The sequence below is a fragment of the Pseudomyrmex gracilis genome, unplaced genomic scaffold (genome assembly GCF_002006095.1).
Source record: "Pseudomyrmex gracilis isolate BER0280 unplaced genomic scaffold, ASM200609v1 scaffold_303, whole genome shotgun sequence".
In the NCBI taxonomy this organism is placed as follows: domain Eukaryota; kingdom Metazoa; phylum Arthropoda; class Insecta; order Hymenoptera; family Formicidae; genus Pseudomyrmex; species Pseudomyrmex gracilis.
Window position 1 is genome coordinate 111712 of NW_018020887.1, and position 25960 is coordinate 137671.

Here is a 25960-nt window from a genome sequence, read left to right on the forward strand (position 1 = left end):
GAGAGAGAGAGAGAGAGAGAGAGAGAGAGAGAGGGAGAGAGAAGTGTGTGTATGTGCGCGCGCGCGCGCGCAAAACAAAGCTACGTATGTGGTACGATAATTGTACGATATTTTGCGCGCGAGATAAAAATCAGATTTCTTTAACAAGAAAAACCTGGGGTTCTCGTTTAATAGGGTGAGATTAATGCCTGTGATTTTTTTTATCGGTGTCGAATGTTTCTTTTATATTTATATATCGTCATCAGATAGTAATATATGTATATTTTCACGGCACATCCATGTCTCTCCTATCCTCACGGCACCGCATGATTATCTCGTATAAACTTCTTATTTATATATCTATATTGTTTATCGTGTATGACAAAATAATATAAACTTAATGAAATATATAATGTGTGTATCTCCGAATTCTGTGTGGCATGTTCTTCTCTGCGATAAACCAGCAACAATTATGTCGAATGTCTGTCGATTCACGATCAGTTTCTTTTGCTTCTATATCCGCTGAAAAAAACAAACGTCAATTTCATACAAATGTTAAAAATTCTATGAGAGAATAAGTCTGCTCGATATTCTTTTGAGACGTGCTACCGAATTTGTGTATTTCTATAATAATTTATATATTTTCTACCTATACTTTTACATTTATACCTTTGTTGTGACATTATTCTATATTGCCGCACGTTGTCTTTATACATATACATATATATATATATATACATTTCACTCTCTCTAAAAATTTTTATCTAATATTACCGATTATATAAACAAGTTGGCTAAAACTTTGCATCGTAGCTATGAATAACTATGCGCACAATGTGTTTCGGTTCTCCACGCACAGATAAGTAATTTCGAGAGTATTAAGCTTTCGTCGTTGTCCCATTTTGTTTCGTAATTTTATATTCGATATTTCCTTCTAATTATACGACCATTTCCTTTCACCTTGTTATTATCAATCTTTCCTACTTCCGAGTGAAATGCCCGTGAATCCCTATTCTCCGTACCTTGAGGTGCCGCTCTGTAGTTTCTGTGAGATACTGGTTTTCATATGTTTAGGCCGAAAAGTGTTCCTTCGTCGCCGATGGTAAAACGGGCCTTCTCGCGACTTGGTACGATCACGGCAGGATGGGGAAAAAGTATTAGAAAGCACAGCAGTAACACCTTGCAGAGCGAAGATCGAAAGCGATGGGCCAGCTCGCAAGATTGCAGCAGTACGTGTCTTTAAAAAAAAGTGAAATAAAATCGAGTTTGAAAAAACAGTTCAACATCGTATATTATATTATGTATTTCTTCACCATTATATGGTCACATATGCAATACTATTATTTCTCGCAGACAAAGAAGTGAAAGACAAGGAAAAGGCAGCTCAATCATTGGCAGTGCCGAGACTCAGCGTTTGTGCGGATGCTCAAAAAATAGATAGAGCGAAACTAGCTCAGACTGAGGTGAGAGGAAACGTTATAGCAATGTCGTTATAGTGTATCTTGTTGTGTTGTTGTAACAAGAAAATAAAAAGAAAATAAAAACATCTTTCAAGACAGTGTTATTGTGCATGTATAAATTATTTTCACAGTTTGATATCATCGAATTCGATCCAGAGACCTTTCGACTTCTATTGGATTATCTGCACACCGGATCCTGTCCGCTTACTTGCAGCAACATACCAGGTCTGATATGCGCGGCGGAGCACTACGATCTACCGGAGCTCCTTCAAGCGTGCTTCCATCACGCAAAACAATTCCTCAGAATTGAAATCGTCTGCGTAATGTTGTGCGCACTTGAGAATTACTATTGGCGGTATACATCGGCAACCGAGTTAGTTAATATGATTCTTGCCTTCGTCGAGACAAGAGCTTATCAACTGTTTCAAAATCCTGACTTCCTCACGCTGAGTGAATCTATGGTACAAACGATAATGTGTCGTAGCCTTGAAGTGGTGGAAATCAAAAAGTTCGAGGCTATGTTGAATTGGGCGAAGCATCGAATAAAGACTAAATCAACTAAGATCGACGCCAAAGTCGAATTTAAGTGCATCATGGAAAGACTCAGCAGAGATCTCAAGTTATACAGAATAACGCCACAAGAATTAATTAGGGTAAGTATTGAAATAACGAAGATACATTGGTACATGAGAAAAGAGAGAAGGATAATCAAGTCTGATTATTTGATTATTAATTTTGTCATTGTTTACATGGTGCGATTAATAAAATTGATAATTTGTATACAAATACTGTAAAAAATTTTTTCATTATTGCAAAAACATGAAAAAAGCGTCGTTGTTTTATTTTTTCAGATCGTGTTGCCGACTAAAGCGATAAGAAACGAACGAATACTTGAAACGCTAATGTTCCAAGCAAACTCGGGGATATTCAGGAATGTTGACAGTTACCTGGAAGCGTATCAAAAAAAAGTCGCGACTCAAGAGAGCTTTGATTATGGCTTATAAATGTCACCGAACATCCAAAAAGTGTCGTGAGAAAAAACCATGTAGTCTCTGCTTGAGTTAATTTGACGAGATCTATACTCTCGATGTGTGTTGCCCAGCAAAGACAGAAATATAAACTGCGAATCAGTACAAACTTACGCCTGGCGTGTATAACTCTTCTTTCTTTCGTACCGCGAGTGAATTAATGTACAAAACACTTTTTTTACTCTACTTGATGACAGTTCAGACGTTTCTCGGTCAAAAGATCAGACAGAACAAACTGGGGTATATGGACAGTGCTATATTGAGCACAAATGATCCCTTTTGGCGAACACCTAAAAATAAGAAAGAAAGAAAATTGTCAAACGCCATTCTGTCCAGTCATTGCCGCCTATTGTTCAACTGTACATCGAAGCGACACTGAATTGTTTCGGAAAAGAAAAAGAAGTTCTCCTTTTATATGCGCCCTTCTTTTTCAGTTTGTTGTCAATTGCTTGTTAACGCGGTGTTGGAAAATTTCATCATTATTTCTTTTCATCTCCCCTCATTTTAAGTATCTTGAATCATTTCTTCTTTTTCACAAAAAAAATATATATAAAGAAACAAAAAAGAAGAAAATACTTTGAGATACTTCGAAAATAATCGATAAATCCTTCGATTTTTCAACACTGACAGTTGAAGTAAAACGATGATACAGAAGCGATACGTTTTTTGGCAAAATGATTCAGTGCCGATAGATGCACATGCATTCACTAAATAAGATATTTATGAAGATATATGCATATATATTGCAATGTAAACACACACATGTAATGTTAAAAAAATGAGATAATCAAAGAGAAAAGTATACATACATATACGTCTCTAATGCGAAAACTATAAAAGCTTTATTTAACAAAATATTATGCCACGTGAGCGGGTTTCGGCGAGCAAAATACATACTTCCAGATGGATTAAGCCAAATAAGGATGTTAAAAAGTAGTCGATTTTTGCTCCCGTTTTGGCAAGTAAAATTTGAGTAATTTTTTATAGATTTTTTATAGATTTTTGGTTGTAGAATCACATGGCGTATTTAGTTTTTCCATAACATGCAGGGAAAATATGAAAAAATTGAGAAAAATAGGAAAAAATGCATTCTACTTTTTTCTACTTTTTCTCAATTTTTCCATATTTTTCCTGCATGTTATGGAAAACTTAAATACGCCATGTGATTCTACAACTAAAAATCTATAAAAAATTACTCAAATTTTACTTGCCACACCGGGAGCAAAAATCGACCACTTTTTAACATCCTTCTTTCTTCCAGTCTTTATTTTAAGATCTTTTGTTAAGATAAAAAAAAAATTGCGTCAGTGCAAGAACAATTTTTGTGCCATGTTAAACAATAGATATTTTTCAAATCAATGTGCACAAAAATAATTTACTATTAAACATAAAGAATTGAAAAACTAAAAAACATGTAAAACTTTATCAAATTTTTATCTATTATGTTAATTTTGAGTTTTTGAATTTTGAGTTTTGTGATTATAATTTTTTTTACATTTTTTCATATTGAATAATAGATAAAAAGACTACAGAGGCTATATCATTAATATGAAATATCCTATGAAAATTTTGTACAATACTTATTAGTACTATCTTATTAAGTGATCTACAGATTGTGTATATATTTATTTGTACATATTATATGTATAAAATAATTATATAAAGTTTTTTATTTTATAAGATGCTACGACGATCAAAATAAATATCTGTGAACATGCTTCTGCATTATCTAAAACGCGATGTGCTCCTATGTACTCCAATGTGGACTAAGAATAATCTTGTTATAAGCTGTGTGTGTCGTATGATGGTTGTGCATACTCTTAAGTGTTTCTCGTATTCTCCCGTATGCGTTTGATTATTCGTATAAATAGTCTATAAATGCGTTATTGCGATGTATATGTGTCGTCATTCTTATCTTGTTAAATGCTTGCTGTTCTTCTTAACATTATATCGCTGCCATTGGATCTTTATCGTCTCGTTGTTGTTGTTGTTGTCGTTATTGTTAAAAGAAAACCGCAATATCCGCTCATAATTGTATGCATAGTATAACGCAAATGTAACACAAATTATGACTAATTTGCGATCTTATACTTTTTTTACATTTGTTTTAAGTTTTACAGTATAAAACAATGACAGAGAGAGCGAGAGAGAGAGAGAGTATGTAGGAGGGAGTGAATGAGTAAGTGTATGTATAAGGGTGTGTGTATGTGTATATGCGATTTAAATTATTTTTGCGGTGTAGAACATATGATTAAAAAAAAATCATGTTGTGTATGTGATTTTGAATTAATGCAATCACGCATACATATCGAATATCCCGAATATTAATTAATTTATATGTATAATAATACCAGTGTTACTTCGTTGTATTGAATATATCTATTATATATATATTCTATTATATATATTATACACACACACACACACACACTATATACTATATATAGTATATATAGTAATTAATGATTTATTGTCCGCAAGTTTCAGCTTTGCGATGACGTGGTATATTATTAATCGTGATACACAACTATAATCGATTGATAATTTGTTATTCTAATATATCGTATTACATATAGCGTATACATGTGCGTGGATTACAAATTAGTAATAATAATGATGAATGGGATATTATCAAATATCGAGATGAAAATTTATGTAGATATATCAAAAAGTGTGTGTTTTTCCGATTTCATGCGATCATATATTATATCGATATGAGATTAACTGTGACCTGACGATAATTGACAAGTGCGTGCACACGAGTGTCTTCCTTTCCACTTGTGTTCACGTGATGAATCTTATTAAGAGCTCGCCGTGTCGCGCTTGCGTGGTAACAAAAATAAAAACATACAATGCATATACAGGGTGTCCGACAATTAGTGTAATATCTCTCGTAGGCAGATAGAAGGAGTAAACCTGAGGCGAAAAGTCTTATACCATTTTGCAAAATTTGCAAGTTACCGAGATCTTAATTAACAAAGATCCGCAAATAAGCATGCATCAAGCTGTCTTACGCGCGTACGACAGCTCGGCGCGCTTCACGCGCTTATGGTGTTACCCGTAGCAACGTATGGGAAGAGCTAATATAACAGCATATACTACACCATATACATAATAAAGTCTCTTGCACAATGGAAGAAATACCGATAGCGATAGAAATATAACACCAGTTTTAAAGAGTTTATATTTATAAATAACGATAGGAACAGCGGAATCTAACATACAAAAATACACATGTATCAATGCAGATCAGAAAACGGAATAAGCAATAGCGATAAATTTTCCGACGAGTTGGAATTCTGTGTCTATTGCTTATCCCTATCACTATTCCCTCGCATTGTGCAAGAGCCTTAAAAGGTAACCGCGCGAAGCGGGGATATCTTACGCGCATAAGACAGCTCGATGCATGCTTATTCGCGAATCTTTGTTAATTAAGATCTCGGTAACTATTGCAAATCTCTCAAAATGGTATAGTACTTTTCGACTTAGTTTTACTTCTTCTACCTATCTACGAGAGATGTTACACCAATTGTCGGATACCTTGTATATATATATAAGGTGTCCCAAAAATTCTGACCAAGCTGAAGTGTGAAGGTAGAGTGTGTCAGTCTGAGAACAGAAAAGTTATATACTATTGTGCAAAATTTGCAATAGTTATTGAGTAGTTAATTAATAAATGTGACTCAATGAGCGCGTAATCAACTATCAACTGCAAAGAAAGATGGCTTCATGCAATGTTCTAGCAACGAGAGACGGAGTAAACAAGCAAGCGCGATGTGTGACAGCTTCTTGCGATCAGCTGATATTCGGCGGTACGGAAAAAGAAAGTGAGGAGGTTGCTTTCTGCAAGGAAATAAGGAAATAATAACGCTCTCATTTCCTTCTGTCACAAAAAAGATATTAATTATTATTACTATTAATTAGACGAGTACTATTGGGAGCTGAAAAGAATGCACACTACTCACAAGCTAACAAACGCGAAAGGCAAGGGGAATCATCCGTCCGCTCAACCCGATCCCCTCTACTAGGTGAGTTCTATCGAGGCGGTGGGGAAGCGAAAACCATGTGAGCTTACACTGTTTTCGCTTGTGGGCATATCCCCACCACTTCGATAGAACCTATCTAGTGGAGGTGATCGGGTGGAGCGGATGATTCCCTTTGCTCCTCGCGTTAGCTTGTGGGTAGTGTGCATTCTTTTCAGCTCCCAATAGTAGATGTCTATCTTAGTTTTCTGTATCACACGCTTTTTTTGTATCGCTTGCCGCTATTCGCTGCGTTACATCGCCGTGAGAATCACATGATCGCGAGCAAACAGCCTTCTTATCTCTTTGCTGCTTTCTCTGTACTGCTTAATATCAGCTGATCGCAAGAAGATATTACACGTCACATGTCGCACGTCGCGCTTGCTTGTTTACTCCGCCTCTCATTTCTAGGATATTGCAATCATTACATAAAGTACTACAGAGTCCGCTCTATTTCTTCCCGTGCGCTCATTGGGTCACATTTATTAATAACAATTAATAACTACTCAATAACTATTGCGAATTTTGCAAAATGGTATATAATTTTTCTGTTCTCAGACTGACGCAATCTGCCGTCATACTTCGGCTGGGTCAGAATTTTTGGGATACCATGTATATATATACAAGGTATCCAACAATTGGTGTAACATCTCTTGTAGACAGATAGAAGAAGTAAAACTGAGTCGAGAAGTCCTATACTATTTTGAGAGATTTGCAATAGTTACCGAGATCTTAATTAACAAAGATCCGCGAATAAGCATGCATCGGGCTGTCTTACGCGCGTAAGACAGCACAGCGCGCTTTGCGCGCTTACGGTGTTACCCGTAGCAACGTATGGAAGGAGTTAATATAACAGCATATACTACACAGTACAATATTCCCAGATAGCCAACTGAGTGCAAGTTGTTGGCAACTTGCCACAAATATTGCTCATATGTTTTCAGCAATGTAACAAAAGGGTGTATCCTCTTTTCGGTATGTTCTTGCCAGCAAAAGTTTACAAGATACAATAACAGCAAGTTCCCAACAACTCATCGGCAATAAACTTATATTATTTTTCTTATAAACTTATGAATAACTATTATTGCTCATATATTGCTCACATATTGCTGACTCACTTGTCATAAACATTGTCTACAACAATTGATTGATAATAAAACTCAGCATATTGATACTGAATTGACAAAAACATTTTTGTTGCATTAAATAAAAACAACACAACAGCAATTGGCGAGCAACTTAATCTATACAATGATTTGCTTTATATTGAGTTTTCACATTTGGCTATCTGGGATAATATACATAATAAAAAGTAACCGCGCGGCATGGGCATCCGCAGGGAGGAGCAAACCTTGCATTTGCCTCCCCGCCCTGGAGAGGCAAGTTTTTTACAAATTGTGTTTTTTATCTTGAAACAAGTTTGAAATCCCTGTTTAACAAATTAAATCATACATCTATTCGTGAAAACTCTCTGTACAGTGAAACCTTTCTGTAGAATTCATAATTTTTGAGACGGAAAAATTGCTCCGGCCCCTCCTGAAAAAAATCGTGCGGACGTCCATGCCGCGCTGGGTTTTACGCGCATAAGACAGCCAAATGCATGCTTATTCGTGGATCTTTGTTAATTAAGATCTCAGTAATTATTGCGAATCTTGCAAAATGGTATAGGACTTTTCGTCTCAGTTTTACTCCTTTTACCTGCCTACGAGAGATGTTACACCAATTGTCGGATGTGTGTGTGTGTGTGTGTGTGTGTGTGTGTGTGTGTGTGTGTGTGTGTGTGTGTGTGTGTGTGTGTGTGTGTGTGTGTGTGTGTGTGTGTACAGGGTGTCCCAGAATTGGTGTAACATCTCGTGAACAAATAGAAGGAGTAAAACTGAGTGCGTTTTGCGCGCTTACGGTGTTACCCGTAGCAACATATGGGAAGAGCTAATATAACAGCATATACTATAACATATACATATTAAAATGTAATCGTGCGAAGCGCGCCGGGCTGTCCTACGCGCGTAAGACAGTCCGATGCATGCTTATTCGCTAATCTTTGTTAATTAAGATCTCGGTAACTATCGCGAATGTAACAAAATGATATAGGACTTTTCGACTCAGTTTTACTTCTTTTACCTGCTTACGAGAGATGTTACACCAATTCTGGGACACCCTGTATATATGTATATGTATATATGTATACATATATATACATATAGAAAATTAGAATCAAGATTTGTTGTATATAAAGCAACTGTGATGTTACTGCTGAACATAAAAAAATATATGTGTGTGCGTGTGAATATGTATATATGTATCAAACGTACATACCCGTACATATAAGACAAAAGAAAGCAGGAAAATGAAAGCACATACATACATACACACATACATGCACGCACATATAAAAAAGAGATGCTGTTTAAAAGTCGTGTCTAAAGAATGTTTTCTTTCACCTCCTCGCTCACAAAGTCTGCTGCGAATTTGTGAAAGTGAAATTGTAATTTATATTCGTACAAACCGACTATTTTTTAAAATGACAACATGACTGATGTATCATGTAATATACATAGGCAATAAAAATGTATTGTGCTAAGTCTTCTCTGTAAAAGTATTAACTGTGCATAAAATAACTTTTTCTTCTTATACGTCCTATACATCGCACATATACATATATTCTAATACTCACCAATATATACAGGGTGTCTGATAATGACCGTATAACCGCTCGTAGGCAGGTAGAAGAGATTATTCTGAGTCGAAAAGTCCTGAATCATTTTTTTATCCTTGAAAATACATATTCTTGACTAATTTCTAACTTTTTATTTGGCAAAATTTTGTCTGAAGTTTACTTTTTGAGTTATTAATAAAAATAGTTGACTTACCACAAGTCGGATACAAGAGATAAGCAGGGGCGGCGCAATTTACCGTCAGACGCAGGCGATTACGTATGGTTGCCCTGACGCAATCAGCTGATTGCTACACACTGTTTCTGTATCTTTTTCTGTCTCTCTCTCTCTCTCTCTCTCTCTCTCTCTCTCTTTCTCTCACTTATTTATTTACTTATTCGTAATTTGTATCATTTAATCCGTGCATCACATAAATCACTGTCGATCACGGTGAGTTGCGCCGCCCCTGCCTACCTCTTAGATTCGACCACGAAGTAAGAGTAAGGAGATCGAACTCCGTGGTCTTTTTTTTTTTTTTTTTTTTTTTTTATTTAGAAATATATATTGCCAGAGGACTCTTGTCCTATTAGGCTTACAAATTCTTTTAACGAAATCAAGTGTTTTCTTTAAGGCTTAGTCACAGAGTATTTCAACATCCATATCATGGAGGAGTATGTATAGGGTACTACCTCCGTAGTCAACCTTCGAAGTCAAAGTGTGCAGTTCTTTTTGTTCCTACTACCACGCGATACACGGCCGTCTTTCACAGTGGGCGTGGCCCATCTGTGTCGGGCTCGTGCTCGGAATGTTGTGACTTCGATCGCCTTGTGGGAAGGAGAAATTAACTCGGAATTACATCCGAATTAATTTTTGGAGGCCCGATTTAGTTCGCCGATCAACCGAAAAACTCGGTTGAAGGGGACCGGCCCGGAAAAAAATCCTTAGGTGGTGAGCGGATTCGAACTCGGGACCTCCGGGTTCGCAGCCCCTGCACTCAGGCCGCGAGACCACTCGAACTCCGTGGTCTAGTTTCCATCGAAATCCTCAACTTCGGTACAGATCAAATTTAGTGTTCCGTTTCCATTGGAAGTAGAGTACTTATAGATCAAAGCGGAAGCAAAATCAGCGCAATTTGACAGGTTTCCATCGACTTAAATTTGATTCTACGTCGCATTAGATGTGAATTAATGCTTCGGTGGAAACTAGACCCGTGATACAAAAGTGGTCCCAATTTTTGCAGTTCATTGGGAGGAAATCCGCTCAAGAGAATAGTTTTTTACGGTTGGACGCCATTTGCAAAACTATGCATGTACCATCATATATATAATCCATATATGTAATACTTCTATATGGCTAGTTGAGCTCTCAGCGCGGTTCCAACACTACGGTGCAGACAATGCTCTACTCTCTTTATTACTCTTTATCACTGTTCAGTTTGTTCGAAAGCGCATGCTTATATTGGCTGCGTTCCGATGTTCACTGCCAGTACTGAAAATCTATAGCACATGTGACGTGAAGTATAACCTCGAAAGTCTTCTAAGATCAGAGAGAAACCTGAGAGCGGCCATCCTATAGTAATTTTTTACGACGGTTTCAGCCGCTGGTTTTAGCCGTATTTCCACAAAAGTGGAACTCAAAGGCCGTTCTACATTAAACGCAAGTCGCAGATCTCGTGGAATTGACCAATTGCAGAGTCAAATCAGCCAATTGACCAACGTGATTGATCAGTTCCACGAGATCTGCGACTTGCGTTTAATGTAGAACGGCCTTTGAGTTCCACTTTTGTGGAAATACGGCTAAAACCAGCGGCTGAAACCGTCGTAAAAAATTACAATAGAATGGCCGCTCTCAGATTTCTCTCTGCTAAGATATTGTTTTGGATCTATTTGTGTAGNACGAAAATTACGTACTACACGATAAAATCAGTGCAAAATGGTGAGATATTGTTATGTCTGTAACAAAAAACAAGNCAAAAATAAAGATCTTTGCTTACATAAGTAAGTTATAAGCGTAAATTNTAATGTATATATTATGTCTCTGAAATGTGGTTATCAGTTTATCTTAAGAATAATAATTTTTCTTTAAGATTTCCAAAAAATCGAGAGATCTGTTTAAAATGGAAACAGTTTTGCGGTTTGAGAGAAGTCGATGATGTAAGTGCGATTTACATTTGTTCCTTTCACTTTCGTCCAGAAGATTTTCGGAGTCATACATCAACATTAGCAGCAAAAAAGCAATTGCTAAAACTTGAAGCAGTTCCTTCAAATCGTTTTAAAAAAAAGCAAACTTTGATTGTAAAGAATGCAAAATTATTGTTGACAAAAGAAAGTTCAAAAGTAAACAAAGATGAAACAGTACTAGAAAAACCACAATTGGAAGTGCTAAGGCACAATAAGGAATATATAGAACCAGAAATTAATGTGCCATTCTCATACTCGAGTGAAAATCGAGTAAAAGATTATTTGTCATCAGTGAACATGCCTGCAAATGTATCACGTAAGTGTCATAGATTAATATATCCAATGTTGTTTTCATTGCATTAAAAGAAATAGAAAGTAAAAACTGCACTATTAACAATTTTTATAGATTTTTACTTTGTAAATATATATTATATACTATAAAAATAATGTTTATATCAAATCTTATGGATACCTTAATTTTTACAATTTAACATATAAACATGTGTTCAATATTAGGTCTTGTACAAGAACTATTACATTTAACACCTATAAGAAGAGAACATGTAGAAACTTCAAACATTTCTGAATTGCAATCACAAATTCAAAACAATTATGATGAAAATGTAGCACCAGAAATTAATGTGCCATTCTCATACTCGAGTGTCAAAAGTGAGACAACAGAAGTTGTCAGTCCGCTGCAAGATAAATCATCTTTGCATAATGTTCTGGCAAACATATCAAAAAGTATAAATATTAATATATCTTATGTCATTTATATTGCAGTAACATATCTATATGTACATTTGTTACAATCTGTAATTGTAATGATTGAAAATGATTTGTCTTATTTATAAACATATCTTACTGTCTCAGAAAATATACAATAATTTTGTTTGTCCAGGATCTGTTAACAATTTATGTTCGACGCCTAAAAGACGGAGATATGCAGAACCTCGCTACATTACTGAAATTACGACGCCTGACGTACAAACTCCTAAAAGAGCTAGTCGAGTTATAAAATTTGTTAAAAACAATCATATGAAAGAAAAAGAATATATAAAAAAGCTACAGAGGAAGAACAGAGACCTCATAAAGCGCATCAAGACTCTTGAAAATATGGTCTCTCACTTAAAAAAGATGAATTTAATCTCTGAAGATGCTGGAGATTCTTTGCTAGTACAGTATTCAGTTTAACTATCGAAGTAGTATGAAACATGCAATGTTCGTTATTGTCAATAATTTGAAAATGTTTGATAAACATATATGCAAAATCCAGATACACTCAACGTAGAGGTTTTCTGTCCTGAAAACTGCTACAATTATGGCGTACTCTTCAATATACAGAAAGGTTGACTCATGATTATTACACTTCATACATGTACATTTATTTGCATAAAAGAACAAATTAAAAATTTTTTTTATATATTCAATTTGTGCAGTAATATAATTTGATTAATATTTATCTTGATTGATAAATATAAAAATATAATATCACCAAACTAAGTAATGGTCTTGTTAAGATATTTAATACTTATTAAGATACTTATATATTTTTTCTTTATTTAATAACAGATGTACATAATGTTTATATAAATTAAATAAGACGTCATTAATAGATGGTATTAAAATAAGTAATATTTAATAATTTATAGTAATGTTTAATTTTATAATTAATATTACTTATGTGTAGGAATACACATATAATAGTATTTATTTTATATTTCTTAATGTAAATAATATTTCTAAAGATATAGCTATGCAGAAACGTGCATATATATATATATAGCAGTTCATATCTAAAGTAATCGTAATAATTGTAAACGAGACAACCTTCTTGTCAATTGTTATGAAAAAAGATTATGGAGGGTGACAAAAAAACCACTTACAATTGTAGAATAACTACAGATTTTTGAATAGTTGCGTGTGATTTTTTCGTCACGCCTATAATACTTTTTCGTAAGAGTACACATATNATTATACATTACATCAATCATCAATCTTTGGTAAGTGTTTTGCACACTAAGTTAGTAACTTAGTGCACTTAATAAGTATATCTCTTTTACGAATTAATATACATTCTGCTTTTCTAGAATTTGATGCCAGAAACTGTCAAGGAACTTATAGTGCGAAAAGTTAAATGCAAGGGACGTTATTCTCCAGGATTGCGTAGTTTTGCCTTGACTCTACATTTTTACTCGCCTAAAGCATACAACTATGTTAGGAAGACATGGTCACTCTTGTTGCCGCATCCTTCCACTATCAAACAATGGTACAGAGTTGTGGATGGGTCACCAGGATTTACAAAGGAAGCATTGGATGGAATAAAATTACGTTCACTAGCTACGAAGAAACCTGTCATTGTAAACCTTGTTATAGACGAAATGTCTATACGAGAACAAGTAGTTTATAACGAAGGAAAACTTCATGGCGGCGTGGATTTTGGGACATTTGATAATGATAGTGATTCCATAGAAACCGCAAAAAATGCACTTGTGTTTATGGCTGTATCATTGAATGATAATTGGAAAGTGCCTATTGCGTATTTTTTAATAAATTCATTAAGCGGTCAAGAACGATCTAATTTACTGACACAAGCGCTACAAATGTTGTATGACAGCAATGCACATGTTTTTTCTATAACATTTGATGGTACGCCGACAAATATTAGTATGTGTACTCATTTAGGCGCAAACTTTCAATATGGACATGATTTTAAACCATACTTTACAAATCCTGTGACGTTAAAAAAATGTTTTGTGTTTTTTGATATTTGCCATATGATTAAATTGATTAGAAATACTCTAGGCGACAAAAAAATGTTAAAAACTAATAGTAATGAAATTATATCGTGGCACTTTCTCGAAAAATTACATTAGCTTCAACAACGTGAAGGTCTCAAAGCAGCCAACAAATTATCGAACAAACACATAAATTTTTCGAACAACCGTATGAATGTGAAATTAGCAATGCAAACATTGAGCGAAAGTGTTTACAAGTCATTTATGTTCTTAACTTCATTAGATAATGATAATATCAAAACAGAATTTGATGGTTGCTTTCCGACTGCTGACTTTTGTTTGCAATTCAACAATATGACTGATATGTTGAATTGCAAAAATAAGTTTTTGAGGCATAAATTTAACACTGCCTTGACGGAATCGAATTACTCTGAATTAAAGGCACATGCCGCAAAGTTCGAAAATTATATTATTACGTTATGTGATGCGGAAGGAACCTTTATTTTAAAAAGCCAGAGAAAAATCGGATTTCTTGGTATGATTATTGGCCTAAGAAATATGTTTCTTCTCTTCGACGAACTGAAAGGTTTCGGATTAACCTACCTCTTGACATTTAAGTTATCGCAAGATTATGTAGAAACGTTTTTCAGTGCAATACGATCTCAAGGAGGTTTCAATAACAACCCGAATGTGCTACAATTTAAAAGCGCGTATAAACGGTTATTAGTGCGACATGAAATAAAAGAGGTAGAAAATGGCAACTGTCTTTTCGATAATGTGGAGATTTTACATGTATCGAGCAAAAATTTAAAATGCCCTATTGTTGATACCATTTCTCTAAATGACATAAACGTTGATTTTGCTCACGATTATGTTAAAGCATTTTGAAATTTATCTTTGTACGTGGAAAATGTCGTGTTGTATATAGCAGGCTATGTATGTAAAAAAGTTTACAACAGAATAGATTGTTCGTTTTGTAAATCAAAATTGCTAGGCACTAGTATGCCATTGCTCTCAGCTATCAAGAATAGGGGACCTTATTTAATACCAGCTCCAGACGTTTGTTCTATTTGTAAAACAGCTGAGAAGATTATTCGGCAAAATTTACATTGCTTAAATACTAGAAATATTAAACAAATTTNATTTAATGATATTTTCCAAAAAATAGGAATTCCTTTTGATAACGACGATATGCGTGATCATATTATGACANAAGATATTTTAGATAATCATCGCACACAACTGTGTAAATCTATTATTACAGTATATTTGAATATTCGATTGTTTTCAGAGGCAAAAGAAATGTCACAAAAGAGTGAATTTTTGCGAAGTAAATACACTAAATTAATTTTGTATAACAATCAGTAAACTTATTATTATGTCATTTTAATATTTAATTATTGGAAATAGATTAAATACTCAAATATAAAAGTAATTTTATGTATATTATAGATTATAGATAGTGTGTGCATATGTTACGTCCTGGACTCCACGGGCTCTTTCATTTTACAACGGAATATAATTATTAAGTCTAACGATAATTCTAAGAAAGAATCCTTGTAACGAATTCCTGGAAAGGGAAACGAGAGCCAGCCGAGATAAGATAGACAAGTCCGAACCGGGTGCCATGTTATAAACATCCTAGCCGGACGTCATATTATAAACAAAATCTAACCGGTATCGAAGAGCAAAGGTTATCGCCCCTCAGAAAGGAATGCGATGAACAAAGACTCTCTGTACGCAAGCTACGCGCTCGGAAATTTTGGGCATGACACAGCGGCTCTCGCGACTCTGGAAAGGAAATCGAAAATCAGGGGGCTAGAGTTGCGACTCGCAGACATAAACAAGATAGGGCACGTACCGATAAGCGAGATCTAAACAAACGATGATCCTATCGATCCGGAGAATCGAACGAAAGGGGAAAAGGTCTTTGCCCCGGCGGTCAACGAACGAGAGGCCGAAATTTCGAGAAAAGACGATGGAGAAGGGAAGATCAACCCGCAGGTATAAAAGCCCTGGATGCTCGATCGAGCATTCATTAATCAGTACGCAGTTTTCCAACACAGTTCGATCTTCAGAGAATAGTTTCTCGCGATAGAGTCAGTGATTAACAATCAATCGGTCAGTCAGTTTGAATCAAAGAAATTTCGCAAACTTCTCATTCGTCGAACCTGCTGAGGGTGCCGCCGACTCCCCTTGCGATCATCCGCGAGCAGCGTGAATCCAAGCGAAACAACTACGACCAATCACCGAGCAACCTTGCCAATTTCCAGCCTGAGGCTTATGAGCCTTGCGGACGTGCTGCATCGTCAGAGCACTCAACTTACAATTCCTTCCTTTTATCCTATTCCTGATTGCTTTGCGGGTGAATTACGGCTTGCTCAGTAAGTATAGCACCTTTTCTGCTATCCGTGGATAGAAATATTCTGCTTACAGACACTTTGTGGTCCTGCGTTGGGTATAACCTCGCTCGGCGGTTTCCCGCCAAATATTATACTTTTTTAATACTGACCTCGTACTGGTCCAGATTAACACCTGTAGCCTCTAGTATGCCAAAAGCCACTTCTAGTGTAGAGGTGGAGATGGCCGTTGAGTCGGCGCCGCCGAACCTTGATCCTGGGCCTGTTGGGAGTCCCCGGGGCATTGTGGGTGGTTTAACCTCTAAAAGCTCTGCGGGGGGTCATTCTCAGGTACCTCGCCTCTCGGGTGAGGCTGTCCCCCCTGGCCGCGCTAAGAAAAGACATTTTGTAGATGTTTCGACTCCTTCAAAAAAGGCCTAGGGTAGTAGGCCCAGTTAGTGTGCCTGACCCAATTAGTGTGTGTTTGCTTTTAACTAACGATTATGAAATAAATATTAAAAATAAATATTTCAAATATTTTTTTTAACAAACTTAAGTTATTAAAGATTACGTTTAGAACACAATTTGATATTATAAAAGCGTTAAATAACAAAAGATAATTTTATAAAAGTGTATGTAGCAATTGTGACAAATTTTCTCAAGCGTCTTGTCAAAAGTAGTAAGAAATGCTTTTATAAAACAGCAAAAAACTAAATATGTATACGATTCTCGTTAATTGAATTGCAGCATTTTATGTAAAAAGAGTTTAACTTTATAGAAAAAACAAAAAAAAGTACTTTAAAAGCATTCTTATTATTTTTTAAATCGTGTCCACTATTACCGCACAATTTNAAGCTTGTTCATGTTAGTGTGCCCCTTCAAGCGTATGTTTTTTCTAACCTCTGTCTGTTGTGGCATGAGTTTGAGTCAGGTTGCTCACAAAAAACAAATNAGGTAGAATTAACATATTTATTTTTTAATGAGTAGGTACTTATTGTACTCTTAAAACATATTAATTTATTATTATTATTATAACAGTTACTAAAATGAGCGGCATCTCAAAAATAAAGAGAAAAATATACAGTAAAGAGGCTATGTTGAAAGCTTTGGAAGCTGTAAAGTCTGGAACATTTATTAATGCAGCCAGCAGACTTTATAATATTCCTCGGTCGTCAATTCATAGTAAAGTCATCAATAAATACAGCAGAGATAAGCCTGGTCCAAGTAGTGTGTTGAGTGACTTAGAAGAAAGTGATTTAGTGAAATGGATTTTGTTTATGTCTTCTCGTGGCTGTCCAGTGACAAAGGACCATTTAATAAATAGTGTGGCAATGATCGTAAAAAAACTGAATAAGCCGAATCCATTTGTAGACGATCGTCCAGGACGGTATTGGTATGCTGCTTTTTTAAAAAGACATCCCGAATTATCGAAGAGAATGTGTAAAAATGTTACGCTCTCTCGAGCGTTAGTTTCAGAAACTTCTGTGAGAAAATGGTTTCAAAATATAGATGACTATTTAAAAAAAGAACAGTTACAAAATATTGATCTCTCAAGAATATTCAATACGGACGAAACAGCTTTAATGCTGAATCCTAAAGAAAGTGCTGTTTTGGCAGAAAAAAGATCTAAAAATATTTACAACATTGTAAATAATAATGAAAAACAAAATGTAACCGTGCTTGTTACTGCTAATGCAGCTGGGCAATTAGCACCAACCATGGTTGTGTTTGCATATAAACGTGTGCCTTCTTCCATTTACGTTACAATGCCAGAAGAATTTTGTGCTGGACATTCTGATAAAGGTTGGATGACGGCGACACTGTTTTTTGAGTATATTGCTAATAAGTTTCATCCTTGGCTCATAAAAAGTGGCATTACACTGCCAGTTATTCTTTATTTGGATGGATACGTATCTCATTTGACACAACCGTTGAGTGAATTTTGTCACTTGCATCAAATAATTTTGATTGCCTTACCACCAAATACCACACACTTCTTGCAGCCCATGGATGTTAGCTTTTTTTCCAAAAACTTACAATCAACTGAAAATAGTCAATTAAAAAATTTTATATTTTGGCTAAAAGAAAATATTAATCCAAAACAAAAGAAATACCAAACAAAAAAAAACAAATTACCATCGGTATTATCTTCCTGTGAAGAATTACAATAGTATAAAGAACAAGAAGAAAGAAAACAAATAATAGAAGACAAAAAAGAAATGAACAGAAAAATAAGACAGGAAAAAATGAAAATAAAAAAAGAAAAAGCTGAAAAAAAAACAGGAGAAACTTCGAAAAAAGGAACAGAAACAAAAGGAACAGAACAGAAACATAAAAAACACGAAAAAAAGAAACTTAAACTAAATATCTAAAAGTAGTATTATCTATTGATATTTATTGCAAGTTTATCTACTTATTTATGATTTATGTTTATTTAAAAAAAACGTATAAAATTATAACAGATATATAGTAAATTTTAATCTAAAAGTTAATAGAGTTATTTATTTACTTATTAAAAGTAAATAAGGTAAAAAGTAACTTAAAAAGAGATATTTTATGTTTATTATTGTTTATTTATGTTTATTTTTTGAAGCATTTTAATTTATTTTGGTTGAATAAAATATAGTTTTATTAAAACTACATTATGTCATTTTACTCAAGTAATACCTTATATTTTTACATTTATGTAATTAATGACCTATAAAAGATGCTCAAGTTTTTTAGCTTTTATTTATAACATAATATTCTCAATTATATAATAAAATATATTTTAAAAAATAAAAAATAAATATTATAATAAAATTGTTTTTAAATGTGCCCCAAAATATAATATCCGAAAGAGACACAGTAACTGCGAACTCACAGTCCAGGTACACAATAACTGTGAGCACACAATCCGAGACTGGCACACAGTAACTGTGAGCACACAATCCGGGACAGGCACACTAACTGGGAGCACAGTAATACATTCTTTTTGTCTCGAAGGGCACATTAACTACAGCAACATTTAACTTTTTTCTTTCATTGAAATTCATATAAAATTGTAATATTTTTTATTTAAAAAAAATATCTTGATAAAAAAGAAAGTCTGAAAAATGAGTATACAGTTTTTTCTATTTAAACTGAAGTTAAAAACTTGTGTAATTAATCGATATCTAAAAAAATTTATTTCATGGCACACTAACTAGGCCCACTACCCTACTCTCCGATAACAGAAACTCAGAGTCAGCTGGGCCATATCTCGTTCATATCGATTGCGTCTATCTTGGAGACACCACTGGAGCTAGAAGACCAGACTCAAATAGTGACAAATTGTCGACCAGTGCCTTGAGTGTTTTAGGCATTGGGAAAATGGGAGACTCAACAAACTCTTGAACCGTTTAAAAATGCGTATGACCTGAAGTCAATTGGAAAAAATAAGTTTTCGATTTTTTCCTCCTGGAAGTAGGCAAATAAGTTCATAGATATCTTCCCTTCTATATGCAAAAAGGTTACCCCTTCTGGGTACTTGCTTGCTTACATCCCAAGTTTCAAGGTTGTCAAACAATGCCTTCTCAGGGAGGTGGATGATGACGACACCGTGGAGGAGGTACTTTCCAACATTAGACAGCTCCCGGGATAGGGATCCTCTTGGATCCTACCGTTTGAGGCTGTTAGACTCCAACGCAGGGTATACAACGGTGATGGTTCACCACCAATCCTAGTTAATACTAACAGCTTTCTCTTGCGTTTCAGGACCAAAATTGTATCTTCGTCGTGCATATATAAGGAGAAAAGGTTTTTCTTGCGCTCATATATATACAAAGTCCGGCGCTGCAGTTTCTGTCAGCGCTTAGGACATACAGCGTCTTCGTGCAAAAAGGCTTCTTCTGATAAACAATTCTGCGAACGGTGCGGAAAGTCAGGATACTCTAAGCCCGACTGTTTAAGTGACGTGTTCGAATGCATTAATTGCATTAGAATCAAACACAAAGATTACAAACACCAGGCCTCGGACGCAAAGTGCCATGCTTATATGAGGCAAAAAGACACACACAAGTTGATGGCGACAAGGGACCTTTTGTTTAGAGAGGCGTCAGAGCTCTTTGATAAAGAAGGTGGGTCTGTCACCTCTTGGAAGGACCCTGTCAGTTCCTTTGCCGACATTTGGCGAGTACATTCCAGGTGAGGTTTTCAGGTTTACTGCTTCCTCTGGGTCTAAGGGCGACGGGCGTAGGCCGGATCTTGATCGTCCAGGGTGTCGGGGGGCTGACAGTGGGACGCCACCTCTCGGTAGTGCCGTGTTGGTTCTCGCCGCTGCTCGGACGGTTGCGCGCAGTGAGCAGGTGACTCGCCCCGCGTCTTCGGCGCCTGTTCATATCTTGTCTTTAAACACTCCTTGTGATACTCCTTGTGGCTCCTCAGCCGCAAACCCCTCAGAAAACAAAGACACAAAAAACAAAAGTAAATTACTCCAGAGCTAATGTAAAGTCCAGAGATAATTCCAGGGATATAGAAATACCCCATACAGCACAGAACCTTGCAGCAACATCGCTGCAACGTTGCAACATTGCAACTGCGGTGCAATGTTGCAGAGATATTGCAAACACATTATTTGGAAATATTATTCCAGCAATGTTGCAGCAATATCTTAAAACATTGTTAGAATTGCGTATTAATATTAGTGTGTAATCGGTGGCTGTATTACAGATATAGTGTCAGTTTTTTGCAATTCAATGTACGTAATTTGTGAAGCCTGGTACTACTACATGTTAGTGTTCTGCTTAACTTCATACGTTTTTTTCGCGCGAAAAAGGCCGTGAGCGGATCTAAGCCAGGAATACAGACTTGGGCTGCGTTCGATTTATCTCTGCACATTTATAATTTTATTATTAATTATAAATTATTATAAATAAATATATATATTTTATAATTTAGACTATTATTTATAATTAAAATATCATTGCAGATTGATTTTTAACATTATTATGTTATATTTTTAATATTATGAGTATTATTTATTTTATACAGTATAAGTCGGTACATTATAATTTCCAATTATAAAATTATAACATTCTATATAATTTTAAAATGATTTAGTTTTGTATGTTCCCACACAGAACAAAAACTTTATTAATCGCTCATAAACATTACCAGCTCTATACGACATTTAATAGATGTCTATTGGAGCTTTTGTTCTGTATGTGTTATTAAAACTATTATGCCAATATATATATATACACATATATATATATATACACACACAAAAAGTATTATTGCATATATATTATACTGCAATGTTACATTGCAATATTTCTGCAATGTTACATTGCAATATTTCTGTAAGCGGACATTTTACTGTTGCTGCAACATTTTGCAATGTTTCTGCAATGTTGCAATCTTGCACAACAATATTGCTGCAATCTTGCTGTGCTGTATGAGACCATCTCTCCCTCTAAAAAATCTAATATCTCATCTTCGCAATATTCTCTTAAATAAACAAATTACCAGCCTGATTCAGAGCTTGAAATTGTTTTAAAATTAGCAGTAGAAACGATTACCAATTCTGTCATTCTATAATACATATAATACATATAATTCTGCTAGATTTCTTTATTCTCTGAATCTCTCTTGCTCTTCTTTATTCTTTTTGTAGTGGTTGCCGTACGAAAAAGATGGCTTTTACCAAAAGCTTGAACATTATGCAGTGAAACTGCCGTTCCTTGCCTCGCAGGTTAGATATATTCAAGCATTTAATGCAAAAGGGTAATGTTCATATATAGCGGCCCTTTGCGAAACCCATCTAAACCATAGATCTTTAATCACCTTTCCAAACCATGAAATCGTTTTGACCGACCGAAACCGTCAAGGTAGAGGGGTCGCAATTGTAATAGCCAAGTACATTAAATTTCAATTATTATATGACAATGATATTATAGATATTTGTAAAAATAACTAAGTTGAAATAATGGATGTGTTTTGCCGAAGTTAGCGTTACGTAGCGCTACGTAGCGGCTTCATGTAGCAGTTGCAACTGCTGCGTTACTTCTGCTGGACAGTATTGCTACGCGCAGCATGTTCTAAGTAGTGGCCGCAATTTTTGTAATACTTTGACACTTTTTTTGCCATTTTTATAAATAATTAAAAAACACAGTTTAGCAACCGAAGAATACAACGGCAATTTGTATACAAACATATTTGCGCTTACAAAAGTGGCGGCCACTACTTAGAACATGCTGCGCGTAACAATACTGTCCAGCAGAAGTAACGCAGCAGTTGCAACTGCTACATGAAGCCGCTACGTAGCGCTACGTAGCGCTAACTTCGGCAAAACACACCCAATAGCAGTAAAAGTACACCTGTCCAATAGCAAATTCTTACATATCTTCTCTATTTATAGCCCTCCCCGGTGGTCTTGCAATTACATTGAAGTCAATTTCTGGACTTCATTTCTCCAACTGTGCTCGAAGTTTGAACCATCCATAATTTGCGGGGACTTCAATGGAAAAAGCTCGTTGTGGAGCAACTCTCCCACGTATTATACCAATGAATGAAGGTAAAAAACTCGAACAGGCAATTGTTAATTCCAACTAGTATATTTTAAATACTGGTGAACATACGTGGTCATCGTCTGACCTTTCGATAGAGTCCTCCTTGAATATCACGCTGGTCTCTCAGAGCTTAGCTCTTGATTGCCGGTGGAATGTGGACGACTGTAATCACGGTAGTAATCACTTTCCTGTTTATATCGCAATCCGTGATAGGTGTGACGGTGCAACCGACGGCAGAACTGCAGGCGCAAAGCCAAATCCCATTGGGCGAGGGCCGCCGAGAGAGGAAGCGATATGCGAGAGAAGTTGCGCAAGCGCTAGAATTAGAAACAGACGAAGCGATGGCGCAGCTGGAAAGATTGATGGAGATGGCGCAGGAGGGCGCGCAGCACCCGGATGAGGACTCAGAGGGCAGCACCATCGGCGCGAGCGACCCGTATTGGAAAGGCCGCGAAATTTAAAAAGAAAAAAAAAAGAGAAATCAAGAAACAAATAGAAATAAGGATATAAATGTAAATGAAATTATTATATGGTGATGGGAAATAAAAAAGTTATTATTAATATTACATCTATTGTTAGATAGCGTAATTGGTAAAAAGAATAATCAAAAGAAGTCGGAAGGCTCGCGTTAATACGTTTTTTTTATTATCATTATTGTTATATTTTAATTATTAAGATTTCGGTGAACAAGGTAAATTAAGCAAGGGAAGAAATAAAGGCACATAACTAGAGATAAATAGGAAGATTAAAACAGGACTAATAATAGAAGTAGTAGAAGACTGGAGAGAAACTTCTCGAACATTCGGGGTAATAAAAAAAGGAAAGTTAAGAACAAAAATTAGAAGGAAAGGATAAAGGGAGGCATTAGATGGCGAAAGCGATAGGAAAAATTTATTAAGAGATATAATTTAAAAAAACATACCCCCGAAGCTTCGAGAAGATCTAAAGCTAGCGAAGACAAGAGAGGGAAGAAGCAATATAAAGAAGCGAATCGAGACGCAAGGGATCGTCAGTGATCGGTCGAGCGAAAAGATCGAGGAAAACTCGTAGGAAACGCGAAAAAATCGGCCGCGGCGATATTTAACGAAAAATCATCAGCGTAATTGAGATAACGCACCAATATTACAAATTCTGCAAGAAAGGAAAAGTTATGTGATTTTGTGATATAGTTAGGCGTTCGTGGTGATTGTATATAATTAAGTGATAGAATAAAAGTTAATTAATTCGTTATTCTGAAAGAATAAAGTTGTTTCATTAATTAAAAACCCTGGTGGAGTGTTTCCTTGAATGCACAGCGGCACCTCGTAAGGCGAACCGCTCATATCCTACTGCCCGAAGCTGATTGGCCACGAACAAGTCGTATACGCAGACGATTGGCGGAGCGTCAGCCGGGTTACGACGGAACGAAATAGGGCGCCAACCAGAGGCCAGCCGAAAAGCGGATTCAGACGNAGGGCTCNACCGCCATTGGTTATTCTNGAANCGGATNCGGTANGNACCAATCGCCGAAAGGTAAGTCCCGGGGCTCTTGATTCGAAAGGGAAGACGGATATAATAAAAGGCCCGCGAGATCGGGAATATATCGCAAATTCTTATCAAATCAGTGTGAGTGACGGGCAAGCGGCAGGAAAACTTATCAGTATTCGAAATTTCTATTGAGGAGGGAACTCCAACCGTGAATACAGAGTTTCATTTGAGTAGTGTTAAGTGAAAAATATTATTCATAAATACCTTGTCGGCTGCATGGATAAACCGACTGGCGACCGTAGGACAAAATCTAAAAAATAATTTACATGCTAGGGACTAGGATTTAGGGAAATCCGGTCACAACGGCACTATTTCCTGCCGCCCGCTTCATATCTGTCAAGTGTGTAGATTGGGATCTCTTCCAACAGGCTTGTGTGGACACTGCACAAACTCTTGCACAGGAAATTGATAAGCCGGTCTCCGAAGTAAGTGTAGAAGAAACGTATGATCGTCTTACCCAGTCACTTGTAGATGCGCTGGAGAACTCTGGCGCTAAGGTCATCTCGTCAGCTAGTCCCTCTCGGAAGCCTCCGATACGCTGGTGGGATGCGTCATGCTCCCAGGAAATTAAACGGAAAAGAGAGGCATTTACTTCTTTTAAAAAGCATCCCTGCCTTCGGAACTTGTCTGTGTATATTGAAATTTCAAAAGAGATTACTCGCTTTCTTTGTAAAAAGAAAAACGACGCGTTCAAGTCATTTTGCGGTACACTCCATGTCCATTCTGACATAGGTTCTGTGTAGAGTACAGTTAAAGCCTTTTCGCATTCCAGAAACTATTCTCGTAGAGATTGCAACAAATACAACATTGATATTGAAGGTTTCCATAAATCATTCAAAAAAATCGCTCCTCTCCAACCTCCCATTACAAGTTTCCATTCAGACGTACTAGATAATACTCCTGCGTTGGAGAGTACAGTAGATAGTTCTGTTCTTGAATCTCCCATTAGGGATGAGAAGTACCTCTCCGCTGTTGAATCGTTAAAGATCAAATCCGCACCGGGTCCGGATTTGATCTCCAATAATGTCATATCACACTTTTCTAACGAACTTCATCAAATTGTCCACAAGTTATTTAACATAATGCTAGATAAACAATCATTTCCTAAACAATGGAAACATTATTTTAACAATATATGTGTTTGATTTATACTCCGTGAAATTGTTAAAAAATATATATGTGAGTGGGCCGATACGGAGTCAAATACTAGGTGTTGATGTTGTTACGTCCTGGAGACTCCACGGTCCCCTTTTTCATGCGACGCGACGCGCCAACGCATAGCGAACCCTTTTTTTTTCTTTATAATAAATAACTCGAACGGGTTAGGATTGGAGACTATCATTCCAAATGATAGTCTCCTATCGTTTGGAAACTTAAAACTCCAGACGATAGGAGAACAAACAAAAATTATATCGGCGCCCGGAAAGATAAACTGCGCCTAGCAATAACACAAAATTTTAGCAGCTTTCCAAACAAACCCAGATATCTCCGGGTCATGAAAAC

At 35.9% G+C, this 25960-nt stretch overlaps 4 protein-coding genes across 13 annotated transcripts in view; all 4 read left to right on the plus strand.

Moving 5' to 3' along the window:
• LOC109859929 overlaps window positions 1–3474 on the plus strand; it is a 97069-nt gene extending 93595 nt beyond the window's left edge. For 5 of the 6 annotated variants that reach the window (XM_020438663.1, XM_020438664.1, XM_020438666.1 and 2 more), the window contains 4 exons: window positions 1054–1208; window positions 1333–1442; window positions 1571–2092; window positions 2291–3474. In XM_020438663.1, coding sequence (XP_020294252.1) covers window positions 1054–1208; window positions 1333–1442; window positions 1571–2092; window positions 2291–2443 — 940 coding nt within the window. In that variant the 3' untranslated portion in view covers window positions 2444–3474. The remainder of the gene's footprint in view (window positions 1–1053; window positions 1209–1332; window positions 1443–1570; window positions 2093–2290) is intronic. The other variant, XM_020438665.1, reaches the window with a different exon arrangement.
• Window positions 3475–10961: 7487 nt separating this feature from the next.
• Window positions 10962–12925, plus strand: LOC109859931. Of its 2 annotated transcripts, XM_020438671.1 has the most exons (5): window positions 10962–11140; window positions 11230–11639; window positions 11840–12067; window positions 12225–12499; window positions 12600–12925. In XM_020438671.1, the coding sequence occupies exons 1-5, from the start codon at window positions 11076–11078 to the stop codon at window positions 12612–12614; spliced, it is 993 nt and encodes a 330-aa protein (XP_020294260.1). In that variant the 5' UTR covers window positions 10962–11075; the 3' UTR covers window positions 12615–12925. The 2 variants fall into 2 exon arrangements, with proteins under 2 accessions (XP_020294260.1, XP_020294259.1); XM_020438670.1 differs by having other exon boundaries at window positions 12225–12925.
• Window positions 12926–15959: 3034 nt separating this feature from the next.
• LOC109859932 lies at window positions 15960–24110 on the plus strand. 4 transcript variants are annotated; one of them, XM_020438675.1, is made up of 6 exons: window positions 15960–16445; window positions 20136–20497; window positions 20565–20725; window positions 22036–22113; window positions 22780–22935; window positions 23144–24110. In XM_020438675.1, exons 1-5 carry the CDS (start codon window positions 16345–16347, stop codon window positions 22807–22809), a joined length of 732 nt encoding a protein of 243 aa, XP_020294264.1. In that variant the 5' UTR covers window positions 15960–16344; the 3' UTR covers window positions 22810–22935; window positions 23144–24110. The 4 variants fall into 4 exon arrangements, with proteins under 4 accessions (XP_020294264.1, XP_020294263.1, XP_020294265.1 ...); XM_020438674.1 differs by lacking the exons at window positions 22780–22935; window positions 23144–24110 and having other exon boundaries at window positions 22036–22283; XM_020438676.1 differs by lacking the exons at window positions 22780–22935; window positions 23144–24110 and having other exon boundaries at window positions 20578–20725; window positions 22036–22283.
• On the plus strand, window positions 17195–18622 carry LOC109859930. The gene is made up of 2 exons (XM_020438669.1): window positions 17195–17354; window positions 17439–18622. The coding sequence occupies exon 2, from the start codon at window positions 17447–17449 to the stop codon at window positions 18569–18571; it is 1125 nt and encodes a 374-aa protein (XP_020294258.1). The 5' UTR covers window positions 17195–17354; window positions 17439–17446; the 3' UTR covers window positions 18572–18622.
• Window positions 24111–25960: the final 1850 nt, after the last annotated feature.

Coding starts and splice junctions, on each gene's coding strand:
- LOC109859932 (XM_020438673.1), top strand. CDS start 16,345: ATGAGCCTTGCGGACGTGCTGCATCGTCAGAGCACTCAACTTACAATT. Junction 16,446..20,135: donor GGTGAATTACGGCTTGCTCA/GTAAGTATAGCA, acceptor CTTGCGTTTCAG/GACCAAAATTGTATCTTCGT. Junction 20,498..20,564: donor AGAGCTCTTTGATAAAGAAG/GTGGGTCTGTCA, acceptor AGTACATTCCAG/GTGAGGTTTTCAGGTTTACT.
- LOC109859930 (XM_020438669.1), top strand. CDS start 17,447: ATGAGCGGCATCTCAAAAATAAAGAGAAAAATATACAGTAAAGAGGCT.